Below are 14698 nucleotides of genomic sequence, written 5' to 3'. Positions count from 1 at the left end.
TAAATGTAGGTATTGTGATATAAACCGAGTCTGTTCTACAGTTTCTCATTAGGCTGAAAGGGATTTTTATGAGTTTCTATGAAGGACTGTACTGGTGGGCGGAGCCTGCATAGACTTTAGAGAAAATGTACTTGGCTTCCCAAGGGGACAAACCAAAACTGGGAAATTGACATATTACTACAAAATTACAAACCCTATGAAAATAAATGAAAAACAAAGAAACTCCATGTGTCAGTACTCAGTGGCGTGTATGAATTTTTCAAGAAAGAATGCTTTACTAGTTTGATCTGCATATACTTGTACTTTGCAAGTTTGTTTTATGTGTCGCTGACAAAATACAAACAAGGAAACATGACATGTAGCTACATTTGCAGGAAATCACTTTGAAAACCAGGAGGTTTTCAGTATTTAAAGGGAAATTCCACCTATTTTTTTTTTTATTCTCTGCATAATTTAGTGGTTAAGATGTAAACAGAGCGGTTTAGTGTGAAACACTGTTCTAGATAAACTTAACGAGTCAGAGCTGCTCACAGTGGTGGTGATAGGAACCAGACGTCCCCCTCTAAAAGCTCCTCGCAGAAAGTTCCTACATGAAATGGTTCTGAATTCACTGCCTGATGACTGAGACGCTGTTTTATGATCGTTTTTGGGTTTAAATTGTTAGTTTTTTAATCCGTTCATGGTGCACAAGTTGAGATTTTCCACTATTTTACCTTCAATAAAAAAAATTCAGACCACTCTGAAACCCTTTGTTTACATCTTAACCACTAAATGATGCAGATCGTTTTCAAATATTTTCAAAAATAGGGTGGAATCCCCCTCAAAAACTTCTGCAACTTTACAGCAAGTAAAGTTAAGTAAACAAGTGACAAGTCTCTGTAAGTGTATTGGAATAATGTTCAACACTTAAACAAAACTGACTTTGTTCACAAATAACACTTTCATTCAGGCAAACATTAAGAAAAACAAGAAACAGTTGGAAAATAAAAGACACTCGAGAAGGAAAGTTTTAAGCATTGTTAAAATTGGACCAAATCTGAAGCTTTAATTGTGAATTCGATCCAGCAAGGCCATTAGTCCAGAGCAAAGTCAGCCTAAAAGCTCATGCACCGCAGCTTTTCAAGCTGTTTTTGTTTATTTCATTGTATTTTACATGCCTTTCCACCAACGGTGTAGCATTCAGGTCACTGAAGTATGGCTTAGGGAAGACTACTAGTGTAGTGGTCATTAGCGCACCGGCCGCAGCTAAACGCCAACTCAAACAGCTCCGTCACCGCAAATTCAAACAGCTAGCGCAACTGGAAAGAACCTACAGAGAAGAACAGTCAGTTCCATGATGGGAAGGTAGAGGACAAGTCCGCAGAATAGCCTGTCGTAATGATCTTTAAGCTTGAAATGCCCAACCTGGTGCGAAACGGAGCGCCTGCCGCACATCAGCTATGAGCCAACTGTGCCTCCAACCTCCAAACACCAAACACAACGCAAAATACGAAATGCTGATAAAACTAGGAGGAAAAACAAAAAACAAAAAAAAAAACTCAAGAACTATTTTTAAACTATTTAAAGGGCCCATATCATGGAAAAAATCGAATTATTTGAAATGCAAGTCTTAGAACATACCATTCAGCTCATATTTGAAAACTGAGCCACAAAAACAACCCGTTTTTGAACTCGCTGGTTTTGTGACATCACAAAAATCCAGCTCATATACCCGCCTACTCAGCCTACAGCAGTTTTAGCTCCGCCCACTTGTCCTGAAGTTATAAGGAGCAGCAAGGACTGCTTTTTTTTGTTTGTTTAAAACGAGGGCAGCCAATCAGAAACGAGCTAATTTACACACAGTCTTAAAAGGCACATTAACAAAGTCTATTTTCTAAGAAGCGAGGTAACATGAAAAGGAATCATGGCTTTTTTCGGTACACAGAGCCACAGAAATGTTTAGCGGACATTATATTTATATAAAAAAAAAAAATAAAAAAAAAAGACAATGCAGAATATGGGCCCTTTAAATGTTCGGTCTGGTAATAAAGGCCACGAGCGGAAACAAGGTGGTACTTTAATGCCGATTCCCCCACACAGAGTATCAGAGCAACATTCAGAAGCATGCATTCGACAGGAGGTGGAAAAGATGCCTTTTTTTAAATCAGAGGTAACGACGCGAGGCCAGCAGGTCTTCTATGGCTGTCAGTTTGTACCAGTTTAAGGCAGAAGGGCACGGAGAGAAATCAGACGCCCGAAATCAGACGACAGCCGACCGCTCCTTTAGCTTTAATGGACGGGAATCTACAGGTGACACTAGTCCCGAGCGCACGGCCTCTGAAAGAACCTACAAAATGATTTCGTCCTAAAGGGAATGAACAACTGAATAGGAGTAACCCAAATGATGAACTGACTCTCCGTAAGGAATGCTCAAAAGTAAATCTGGAATATGGAAGCAAAGGAATGGAGAAAAACAAAACAAGAGAAAAAGAGGACTGATTTAAAAGAGTGCTAAAAAAGAGAGAAAGAGAGAGAAAGAGGTAAAGAAAGGCCCAGCACGGTTAAACAGAAGTAATCTGAGGTTGTCTGTAAAGGCCATAGCTCCGCAGCTTTGGTGACGTTTACATCCACACAGTGAAATCCACACTGTGGCAAAATCTCAGCCAGCCTGCTCCGGTTTATTTGGAGGTCATTGCCTTGATGGCCACGGCGCACTCTTCACCCATCGCAGACAGAACAGAGATCTGCAGGAAGAAACCAGAGTCAGAACTTTAATACAAAACAATCAAACTAACCAGACGACCCCCCATGGACCCTCACAGAGCAGGTACTATTTGGGTGGTGGGTCATTCTCAGCACGGCAGTAACACTGACGTGGTGGTGGTGTGTTAGTGTGTGTTGCGCTGGTCTGAGTGGATCAGTCACAGCAGTGCTGCTGGAGTTTTTAAACACCTCAGTGTCGCTGCTGGACTAAGAATAGTCCACCAACCAAAAATGTCCTGTGGGCAGCGTCCTGTGACCACTGATGAAGGACTAGAGGATGACCAACACAAACTGTGCAGCAGCAGATGAGCTGTTGTCTCTGACTTTACATCTACAAGGTGGACTGACGAGTGCTTATAATATTAGTAATTAATAATATTATATAATCTTATTAGTAATACCATATTATCTAATATAAGTTTGCTTTTGACTGAGCAGTGATAAAAAAATTATATCTATCCATCCATCTATAGCTAGGCTTTAGGAGACCAGAGAGACCACACATACGGTTCCTCACCTGCTGTCTTCTCTGAGACGTCCATGCTGCATCATAACAATGCAATCAGTGACCAGTCAGCATCAAGGTTAATGTCGTCGCCAAGCGAAGTCGACTAGTCGCCTAACGTCTACCGCTCACTAAGCTTGACCTGTTATTTCGGTATTTTTAATGCTTTATTTTTTCCATTCTGAAGAACTGTCATCAAATGGCTGTGATGTTTGACATTTACACCTCTAAACACTGACCGCTGCAGAATTACACGCTGCAATGGTTTTGTGTTGGTCACAGGGATAAATGAGCTCCTCACCAGCATTTCCTCTCCAGCCTCGAACTTGCTCTCGATCTCCTTCCCCAGATCTCCTTCCGGCAGCCTCAGGTCCTCTCTGATATCTCCGTTATCCTTCATCAGGGACAGGAACCCATCGGTCACTCCAACCAGCTGAGGATGAAGAGACACATTACTGAAACAGCACAGGGAGAGCAACCAAAAACACACGGCAGCGTTTAAACTGACTAAAAAAATCTGAATTGAGGACACTTCAATTTCAAAATTCAGAAATCTTGATTTTTTTTTTTTAACCAAACTGCACGATAAAATTTACACCGATGGCAGATTTAATGAAGTCCATATCTAAAAACTAAATGGCAAACTCAAATGGTTTTGTCACGTCACACTTCCATATCGCTGTTGTCGGAACAAAACCTTGTATCTCAAACAGTAACTTTACAGAAGAAGGAAAAAAAACCTACTGTACTTCTAATGTAAGTCAATGGAACCCGTTTTGGGCCATTTCTTCTGGTCCATTCATCATGATATTCACACACACACACACACACACACACACAACGTAAAGCACAACAGGCATTTTCAAATTATGTCCAAAACAAACAAAAATGGAGATATGAGGTTTTGTTCCGACAGCAGCGATATACTATCTGGCCAATGGGCTTGCTGCAGTCTAACTCCGCCCACTCAGGCTGCAGATATCAGGATACATTTTACACTAAGGCTGCTTTTTGAAATGGGCACAACAAAAGGCAGCCAATCATCTAACGCTATAGATTATGGTAGACAAAACCACACAAAGGCCGTAAGCAGACTAGAGATGCGCTGATACCACTTCTTCCTCCTGATGAGGAAAACGGCCTTAAATGTTGTCCAATACCGATACTAACTCCGTCAAACCTAACGATTGATTTATTTATGCAATTCCACTTTTAAATATTTTATTGTTGTTGTTTATATGTTTATTGAATTTCTGTACCGTTTCATGAATCACCATTTCCTGTGTGCAATATAATCAATGCTCCATGTACAATTCTTTTAAAGATCTCGTTAAATGTAAAGGTCTTTTGCTTTTCCATTTATAATGTTCATACTGTTACCTCCTCACCACCCCATGTGTGATATAAACCAGTACCTCATCTGTAAAACTCCATGTCAATTTCAAGCAAAACATCCTTACAGTGTAAATATTAACTTATTAATAATTCCCTGAGGGAGAAGCGACTTAGAAAATGTGGGGGATATTTATTTTTGGTCTTAGTATTATATATACTGTCTATATACTAACAAACTAAAAGTTTTAGTAATTAATAAGGTTAATTATTTGCGTGTTAATTCTCTTTTTGTTACTCTTCCTTTCTTGAGTGTCCTGCTGTCCCTTTTACTGCTGTAACACTGAGAATTTCCCCACCGTGGGGCTAATAAAGGATTATCTTATCTTAATAAAACGCTTGGCTTGACTCAACAGCATTTACTTGTGGGATTTACTTATATTAGACATGAACAGCATTTACTTGGTAGATTATTAAAAGTTAGATGCCTATTTTTGTTTATTTCTAACATATAATTAGTATTTTGCTGTTGTCAGAACAAAACCTGGTTTCCTTCTCCTTACAGGAGGAAAAACATTCACTTTTAATGGAGAAATAATTATTTCAAGTCATTTTGAACCATGACCTTTTCATCATATTTTAAAAAGCCAGTTGCCCTTTATGTGGCATCAAATTTTGGTCAAAAACTTAATGACAAAAACGGCAATATGAGGTTCTGTCCTGACAGCAACGATTTACTGTTATACAATTAGTAATAAGAACCACATTTAACAAATAAAATACTTTTATTGTGCAAAACAGAACTGAAAACTAAACACCGATCAGGCGTAACATTCTGACCACCTTCTCGTTTCTACGCTCACTGTCCATTTTATCAGCTCCACTCACTGTATAGCTGCACTTTGTGGTTCTACAGTTACAGACTGTGGTCCATCTGTTTCACTGATACTTTGTTACCCCCTTTTACCCTGTTCTTCAGTGGACAGGACCCCCATGGACCCTCACAGAGCAGGTACTATGTGGGTGGTGGATCATTCTCAGCACTGCAGTGACACTGACGTGGTGGTGGGGTGTTAGTGTGTGTTGCGCTGGTCTGAGTGGATCAGACAGTTTTTAAACACCTCAGTGTCGCTGCTGGACTGAGAATAGTCCACCAACCAAAAATGTCCTGTGGGCAGCGTCCTGTGACCACTGATGAAGGACTAGAGGATGACAAACTGTGCAGCAACATGGTTGTTCTATTGTTACAGGCTTGACATTGTAACAGTAGCAGACCCTTTTTGGCGCTATACAGAGCAACAGCAGCAGATGAGCTGTCGTCTCTGACTTCATCTACAAGGTGGACTGACAAGATAGGAGTGTCTAACAGAGTGGACAGTGAGTGGACACAGCGTTTAAAAATGCTAAAGGCTATTCACTGTATATCCATTTTCTGCAATTTGTTTGTTTATTCTATTTTGTTTTTATTCGTTTTATTATTTTATTATATTGTTTTATTTTTTCTTCTTCTGGTGTTTTTACTTTGTACTGTGAAGCACTTTGAGCTGCATTTTTAATATATAAAAGGTGCTACATAAATGTAATTTGTATTATTATTTATTATTATTATTATTAGCTTTCACACTTTTTGGTTTAAGCACTAAATATATCTAAACGTAAGATAATTCAATTAGGAACGCACCCAGTCCAAGGCCTTTGGGCTTTTTTGTACTTTCCCTGCAATGTCATGTTTACTGTTTTATCATTTTTTGTTGCTTTCTAATACTATGTTTGGTTTGTTGTGCAAAATTTAAAATAAATAAATAAATGATTAAATCTCAGGAAAAGTAAAAAAAAAAAAACACGCATGATGACCAACAGGCAGTTACGAAAAACCCTGACTGTAAACAGCCTTTACACACTTTATCAGCACTCGATGCACCACTGAATACATCATCTGTACACGCCTGCATATAAAGCAGCACCACAGCCTCTGAGGGACTAAATACAGCCGGTAAACCTCCTAAACCGGACTCACCTGATAGTCGAGCCTCTTGATGTTGGGGACGTCCATGTTGTGAGTGGAGGGACAAATATCTTCGTTCTTCTTTCCGGTAAATATGTCGATTCCAACCAAGTGAACCTGAAATGGATCAAAACTTGGTTAACATTCATGTATAAGCATGAGGTCTGTGAAACATGCAGTATAAAACAATCCACACATGAACATTTGGTTACAGTTGTAAGCAAAAGTTTTGGCACCCCTGGCCAAATTACACACACACTATACTTCGAAAAGTGTTCGCTCCCCCATCCAAACCACTGAATTCAGGTGTTCCAATCACTTCCATGGCAACAGGTGTATAAAGCCAAGCCCCTAGGCCTGCAGACTGCTTCTACAGACATTAGTGAAAGAATGGGTCGCTCTCAGGAGCTCAGTGAATTCCAGCGTGGTACCGTGATCGCCGCCACTGGACTCTAGAGCAGTGGAGACGTGTTCTCTGGAGTGACCAATCACGCTTCTCCGTCTGGAAGTCTGATGGACGAGTCTGGGATTGGCAGTTGCCAGGAGAACGGTACTTGTCTGACTGCATTATGCCAAGTGTAAAGTTTGGTGGAGGGGGGATCATGGTGTGGGGTTGTTTTTCAGGAGTTGGGCTCGGCTCCTTAGTTCCAGTGAAAGGAACTCAAAGCTTCAGCACCAAGAGATTCTGGACAATTTCCTGCTCCCAACTTTGTGGGAACAGTTTGGGGACGGCCCCTTCCTGTTCCAACATGACTGCGCACCAGTGCACAAAGCAGGTCCATAAAGACATGGATGAGCCAGTTTGGTGTGGAAGAACTTGACTGGCCTGCACAGAGTCCTGACCTCAACCCGATAGAACACCTTTGGGATGAATTAGAGCGGAGACTGTGAGCCAGGCCTTCTCGTCCGACATCAGTGTCTGACCTCACAAATATGCTTCTGGAAGAACGGTCAAAAATTCCCATAAACACTCCTAACCCTTGTGGAAAGCCTTCCCAGAAGAGTTGAAGCTGTTATAGCTGCAAAGGGTGGGCCGACATCATATTAAACCCTATGGATTAAGAATGGGAAATCACTAAAGTTCATATGCGTATGAAGAGAGACGACCAAATACTTTTGAAAATATAGTGCATCTTTTGCTGTTTTTCTGGAAGACAATTAGTGGACATCCTCTACAGTGAACAAACAAACATGACACATCTACACATTTTAACGCACAACAATTTATTTACTTAATATAAAGCTGTGTGCAAATGTTTGGGCACCCTTTCAGTCAGAGAGGGGGGAAAAAAGGAAAATAAGCTTAATATGTTCTGTGAACCTTTAAATTTGTCATGTTATTGATCTATTACGCAGACATTTTGGTGGAATTCCCCTTTAAGGATGCCTTAACACATCCCTGTCAACAGACTGAAGATCAATCTTAGACTATATAATATACCTGAACGCATTCTGAGTGTAGTTTTCACTGAAATATCGTCTGGAAACTGAAGTCTGGGAGAACCGTTCAAGTCCAGACAGGATCTACACTCTTAAAACAAGACTGTTCTTCAAGGTTTCTTCAGTAAAGAATGATTCTATATAAAGAGGCCCATAGAACATCCAAACTGGGTGTGCTATTACTACGATGTCATGACTGAACCAGAGTACAGCACATTCTCCATCAATCTGAAGAAGCATTTCACCATACAAAGAACCATCAAGCACGAATTGGTTAGAGCTCAGGGTTCTAAATAGAATTATTGCCTTTACTGAAGAACCATCTTTAAAAGATGGTTCCACACAGAGCCACGAACACTCAAAGAACCCGTGGCATGATTAACAGGTTCTTTGCATCATGATCGGGTTCTTCAGATTGCAGAGCTGTAGATGGTTCTATATAGAACCTTTCTGAAAAGGTTTCTATATAGCACCAAAAAGGTTCTGCTATTGTTGCTATGTCTAGCCTGTAACAATAGCAGAACCTTTTCGAAAAGGTTTCCATGTAGCACCAAAAAAGGGTTCTGCTATTGCTACTATGTCAAGCCTGTACCAACAGCAGAACTTTTTTGGGTGCCATGTTGAACTACCTATATAGAACCACCTACAACACAATGTTATGATACAGAGAACAATTTTACTATACAAATGGTTCTGCGAGTGCTCATATTCTACAGAGAACTTTTTTTTATTAAAGAACCCTTGAACACCCTTTTTACGAGTGTAGAGGATCCATGGAAGAGCCGTGGGTGAAATCACAGCACATCGCAGTGATTTCAGCTTGACCATCCAAATAAAGAGAGTCATGTTTTTGCTTATTGGTTTCTAATGGGTTCCCGCAACATTCACCGCTGTTCAGGTGGAGGTGTAAACATTTGGTAACTTAACTATTGTAATTACACTTGTTTATTGAGCTTTAGAATAAGCTTTATTGCTACCTTCTAATTATTAAATTTCACTTTTCTGATTTTTATTATTTAATTATAACTTTCTTTTTTTTAACTGTACAACTTCTCAATCCCTGATTACTGTATTACTTGGCTACACTGTAAATGAGGGTCTCCATTGTATTCCGAGTTTAAATGAAGGTCGATTGATTAAGCTCAGTGTTAAAGCTAGGTTTTGTGCTGTAGCCCATTTTGATTTAGTAAGTCATAAACCTGAACTTCGTCAACACATCACAAACTTAAAAGAGGAATTATCAACATTTTTGCGTAGTTCAGTGTTTGAGGTGTAAACAGAGAGATTCAGAGCGTTTGGTGTGAAATGGTTCAGATGCCTTTACAGTGGTGGTGATGGGAACCAGGCGTCGCCATGACTACAACACAGATATAGACATTTTATTTACCATCCAGAACCACCAGAGAACCTACACGAGTCTTCTGAGTTTATATGGAATGTTGATGATGGAAAATAGTGGAAAAATGTGAATAATCAGTTTTCTTTGGGGACTATTTCACCTCACAGCGCCCTGCATGTCTCCCTCCACCATGAATGGAGGAATCATACATTTTAGGCCAAAAGTTTATTGCAAAACTATCGTAAAGCAGTGAGACAGCGAACTCATAACCATTTCACGTGGAAACTTTTAGAGGTGGACGTCTGGTTCCTATCACCACCACTGTGAACAGTTCTAACTTGTGTACATCAACAAATTTAATTAAATGGCACTTTTTAAAGGAACCATAAACCTTGATTTGAGCACTACAGCGAATGTCTCGGTCCTCCTCTTTACCTTTGCATGTCCATGCTTGCCCGTTTTGGAGGTGGACATCTCCACGATTTTGCACGGCCTCCCCTTCAGCACGACGTGGCCATTCTTGCGGAGGGCGCTGCACTGCATGGGGTACGTCAGAGAAGCCCCAGCATCTCCGCTGGTGAAGTCTAAATCAGGATCTGCCATCACGGGACGTTCTCACACACAGGGCTCTAGAAAACAACAACTCCACACTTAGTACAGCATTCACCGCTTCACCGCAGACACTCCGCAGTCTGATGAAAGCAGTTTCAGCTTCTCACTGTAGCTATAACAGCGCTTATTAGACTGCTTACTGAATGAGGATACACGGCAGCCAATCAGAATGGACATAGTTTACATGTATCATTATTTTAAGCAGGGCTGAACGATTTTCCAACTAATATTTCAACTAATATCCAATTTAATCTCTTTTTTTTCCCCAAATTGAGATTCAGGCCTGATTTCTTTCTAGAAGACCAGAACACCCACCTTTTTCATCTTGAGGCTCAAACCCTGACCGTGGTGCATCAAACTGGCAGCAAGTTGTGGTTGTGATGTCACAACACATGGAGATTTGGTTGCCTCTGATTGGTCCACAGGCATTTTCCCCTCTTATGTTCCGTTTCCCCCCTATTCAAGGGCTTTTTAGTAGACAATGGTTCTATACAGAACCATAAACACTCAAAGAACCTTTTGCATGTTTAAAGGGTTCTTTGCATGGTAAAATGGTTCTTCAGACTGATGAGGAATGTGTTGTACATGGTTCTATATAGAACGTTTTTGAAAAGAGCTCTATAGGACCAAAATGTTCTTCTATTGTAAGTTTGACATCAGTAAGCAATAAAGTAACAGTCCCAGAACCCTTTTTGATGCTATACAGAACCACATACAACGCGTTCTCTGACCATGCAGAGAACTTTTTATGCGTGCGAATGGGTCTGAGTGTTCATGGGTCTGTATGGAATGACTGTCTTTACTAAAGGACCATCTTTTTAAGAACCTTGAAGAACTAAAAGTGTCGGCTATAATTAAAGAAAATCGCGATTCCGATATGAAAACGATTAATAATCTTTCAGCCCTGATTTTAAGGCACAGAGACAAAGACAGCATTTAACTCTTAAAGACCGAGGTTCTGACTGCTTAGTGTGCACAAAAACAAAAATACATTAAAGTGCGCCTCGGGGTAAACAAAATAAAGATAACCACAGAAAAACAATAAAAATTTAAGATTTGGGCCTGTAGCTTGAACCAGCGCCTTAAACTGAAAGGATTTCAAGCTTGAAATGCCTCAAACGGGCTTTTAAGAACGGATCAAGTTGAAATGAATAACTTTCACCAACTGGTACGCGTTCAAAACTGGGTTATACAATCAGAAACGGGACAAATTTATTATTTAAAAAGCTGAAATGTTTCTGAAGTTGGAAAGCAGCGCGCTAGCGAGGCTAATGCTACCATGCTAGCGCTCTTTACCAGCTTTCGGTTAGGTAGGTAAGCTTAGCTTAGCTTACTAACACGGCAGCTGAGCTACTTATTGCCCTTTTTTGTCCGCAAATGTGGTCATATTTAGACTCAGGAGTCATAATTAGGTTTTCATCGTTCCGTCATGACAAGACGGGGAACTTGTTGGAGGACAGAGCAACAGCCAGTTTACTTACAATATTAGCTTAGCTTAGCCAGGCTTGGCCACTTAAAGCGCCGGCTGGGCCCGGCAGGGCTAGCTGGCTAAAACGGTAAAATGAAGGGACTGGAAACTTAATTTCATATAAAAACCATAAACTTGTGTCTGGAATAAGCATTTTACTGTAATTGACAGCCAAAATCCGATGATCTGCTGGTTAATTTGCCGCACATTTAGTTAGCCAACCCAGCTAACAGTTAAGCTAACTAGCTACCCTCCAAACTTTCCACTTTCCATGGTGTTTACTCGTCAATGGAGTAACGACTGGTGCCTTAACAGATGTAGAGAAAGGTTTTCAAGTCAGACACGCAGCAAATGATACGACAAACAGCTTGTTTCGTGCTTTTTGTGCAACTTTTAAAGGCGGCTTCTATTCGCGACCTTCTTGCTTGATTTTTTCCGTTCCACGTTAAATAGTGCAGCAGCCAGGCGCAGGAATGTAGGTTAACTGCTGCTCCGTTTAAGGTGGAACGGGAAAATGCGAACAAGAAGCTGGCTTGAGCTTCGTGCCATGAAAGTGTTTCAATGCATGTCGCTATAGTTGATCTTCTGCGTGAGTCCCGGGCACTTCAACGCGGTAATGGTGGAGAACGCATGGTGGAGAACGCATGCCAGAGGCCTTGTGCATCTGTCCCCATGCACTCCACTCCGCTCCCTGCCGCATTGTCTGTAGGTGAGCCACGCGGTTGGCAAACCGCCTTCTAACGCAACTTATCCACAAGCAAAAGATTTACATAGCGTATTTTATACCGATGCATGTGTCCCACAAAAAAGTCTAGAAGAAAACTCGGGCCAGACCTTACCTTCCAACAAAAGGGGGCTGCTGGGCGCACGCGCTGGGCTCGCACTGCACACAGGAGGGGCAGCATTGGAGCTCCAGCTGCTCAGTGCAGAATCCTAAAGCCCTCAGGCCACACCAAGGCCTGTGAGTGAGTGCACTGACTACTGGAAGGAGCTGAGAATGCACCTGGTTGCGTTGCATTGCATTGCATTGCATTGCATTGCATTGCATTGCATTACATTAAGGATGCACTTTTGGGGGAAAAGGGGTTCTTTAGTTCTACTTAGAACCACAGACGCTCAAGAACAATCAAAAACAAAGAGCCAGTGTGAGTGGAGCTGAAGAGATGTGTGGATGTGTTCATATGCAGATATGAATGTCTGTACATTTACAAAAAATGGTTCTTCAAGGGTTCTTTAGTTCTACTTAGAACCATGAAGCCTCAAGAACAAACATAAATAAAGAGCCAGTGTGAGAGGAGCTGAAGAGATGTTTGGATATGTGTTCGTGCAGATATGAATGTCTATACATTTACAAAAGATGGTTCTTCAAGGGTTCTTTAGTTCTACTTAGAACCACAGACACTCAAGAACAAACAGAAATAAAGAGCCAGTGTGAGAGGAGTTGAAGAGATGTGTGGATGTGTTCATATGCACATATGAATGTCTGTACGTTTGCAAAAGATGGTTCTTCAAGGGTTCTTTAGTTCTACTTAGAACCATGAAGACTCAAGAACAAACAGAAATAAAGAGCCACTGTGAGAGGAGCTGAAGAGATGTTTGGATATGTGTTCATGCAGATATGAATGTCTATACATTTACAAAAGATGGTTCTTCAAGGGTTCTTTGGTAAAGAAAATGGTTCTATATGGAACCATGGACACTGAAAGAACCTTTTGCATGATTAAATCATTCTTTGCATGGTGAAATGGTTCTCCAGAATGACAGAGAATGTGTTGTATAAGGTTCTATATGGAATCTTTTTGATAATTCTTCTATATAGCACCAAAAAGGGTTCTGCTATTGTGACAAGCTAGACATTGTGACAATAGCAGAACCGTTTTTGGTGCTATACAGAACCCTTTTCAAAAACATTCTATATAGAAGCATCTAAAGCACTCTTCAATTTGCAATCTGAAGAACCATTTCATGATTGAACTTTCCATGTTCTATATGGAACCTTTTTGAAAATCATTCTCTATAGCACCAAAAAGGGTTCCACTATTGCTATGATATCAAGCTTGTCACAACAGAGAAACTGATTTGCTTGATTAAGTGGTTCTTTGCACAGTGAAAACGTTCTTCAGATTGATGGATAATGTGTTGTGTATGGTTCTATATGGAACGTTTTTGAAAACGGTTCTACATAGCAACAAAAAGTGCTCTGCTATTGTTACCATGTCAAGCCTGTCGAAATAGAAGAACCCTTTTTCGTCCTATATAGAACCATATCACTCTAAAGAACCATTTCACCATGCAATCATCCAATCATCCATGAAAGCATCTGAATGGCTCTTTGAGTGTTCAAGGTTCTACATAGAAACATTGTCTTTACTAAAGAACCCTTGAAGAACCGGCTTTTTAATGTAGGGTGCACCAACATGGATTGAGTTTAAACTGGGATTAAACCAAAGTTTATCTATTAATCCTGTAGCACCAGACTTTAAACCTACGCTCTTGAAGAAGGTGGTTCTTCAACTGGTGAAACTACAGGGTTCTTTGCATGGTGAAAAAGTTTTTCAGATTGGTGGAGAATGTGTTGTAGATGGTTCTATATAGAACCTTTTTCAAAAGGGTTGTGCTATTGTGTAAACTTGAAATCGTGACAGTAGCAGAACCCTTTATGGTGCTATATATTTTCAAAAATGCTTTATATAGAACCATCTACAGCCCTCTGCAATTTGTAGTCTGAAGAACAATTTCACGATGCAAAGAACCCTTTAATCATGTAAAGGGTTCTTTGAGTGTTGAACCTTTTTGAAAATTATTCTCTGTAGCACCAAAAAGGGTTCCACTATTGCTATGATGTCAAGCTTGTCACAATAGAGTAACTCTTTTTGGTACTATGTAGAACCTCATCACTCTAAAGAACCATTTCACCATCCAAAAACTATTTAAGCATCCAAAGGGTTCTTTGAGGGTTCATGGTTCTGTGCAGACCCATTGTCTTCACTAAAGAACCCTTGAAAACTGTCTTTTTAAGAGTGTGCATTGCTTCAAGGGTTCCCTAGTAAACGAAAATGGTTCTGTATAGAACTGTGAACACTCACAGAAGGATTTGCATAATTAAAGGGTTCTCTGCATGGTGAAAACGTTCCTCAGATTGATGGAGAATGTGTTGTATATGGTTCTATATGGAACATTTTTTAAATGGTTCTATGTAGCACCAAAATAGGTTCTTGTATTGTTTGCATTGTTACAATAGAAGAACTATTTTTG

The 14698-nt window shown here is 40.4% G+C and overlaps 1 protein-coding gene across 1 annotated transcript; it reads right to left on the bottom strand.

The window, feature by feature from the left end:
* Window positions 1-251: 251 nt before the first annotated feature.
* On the bottom strand, window positions 252-12437 carry eif5a2 (eukaryotic translation initiation factor 5A2). The gene is made up of 5 exons (XM_017722321.2): window positions 12283-12437; window positions 9799-9992; window positions 6597-6701; window positions 3549-3680; window positions 252-2723 (listed from the first exon to the last, which is right to left on the bottom strand). The coding sequence occupies exons 2-5, from the start codon at window positions 9964-9966 to the stop codon at window positions 2658-2660; spliced, it is 471 nt and encodes a 156-aa protein (XP_017577810.1). The 5' UTR covers window positions 9967-9992; window positions 12283-12437; the 3' UTR covers window positions 252-2657.
* Window positions 12438-14698: the final 2261 nt, after the last annotated feature.

This window comes from Pygocentrus nattereri, chromosome 17, assembly GCF_015220715.1.
Source record: "Pygocentrus nattereri isolate fPygNat1 chromosome 17, fPygNat1.pri, whole genome shotgun sequence".
Taxonomy (NCBI): domain Eukaryota; kingdom Metazoa; phylum Chordata; class Actinopteri; order Characiformes; family Serrasalmidae; genus Pygocentrus; species Pygocentrus nattereri.
Note: the sequence above shows the minus strand (reverse complement) of the source record. Positions and strands in the feature narration are given on the sequence as shown.

What these genes read in the sequence shown, in the direction of transcription:
- eif5a2 (XM_017722321.2), bottom strand. Translation starts at nt 9,966, where the DNA reads ATGGCAGATCCTGATTTAGACTTCACCAGCGGAGATGCTGGGGCTTCT. An exon ending in TCAAGAGGCTCGACTATCAG is followed by an intron (nt 3,681 to 6,596) that starts GTGAGTCCGGTT and finishes CTTCATCCTCAG; the next exon opens with CTGGTTGGAGTGACCGATGG. An exon ending in AGGCTGGAGAGGAAATGCTG is followed by an intron (nt 2,724 to 3,548) that starts GTGAGGAGCTCA and finishes TTCTTCCTGCAG; the next exon opens with ATCTCTGTTCTGTCTGCGAT.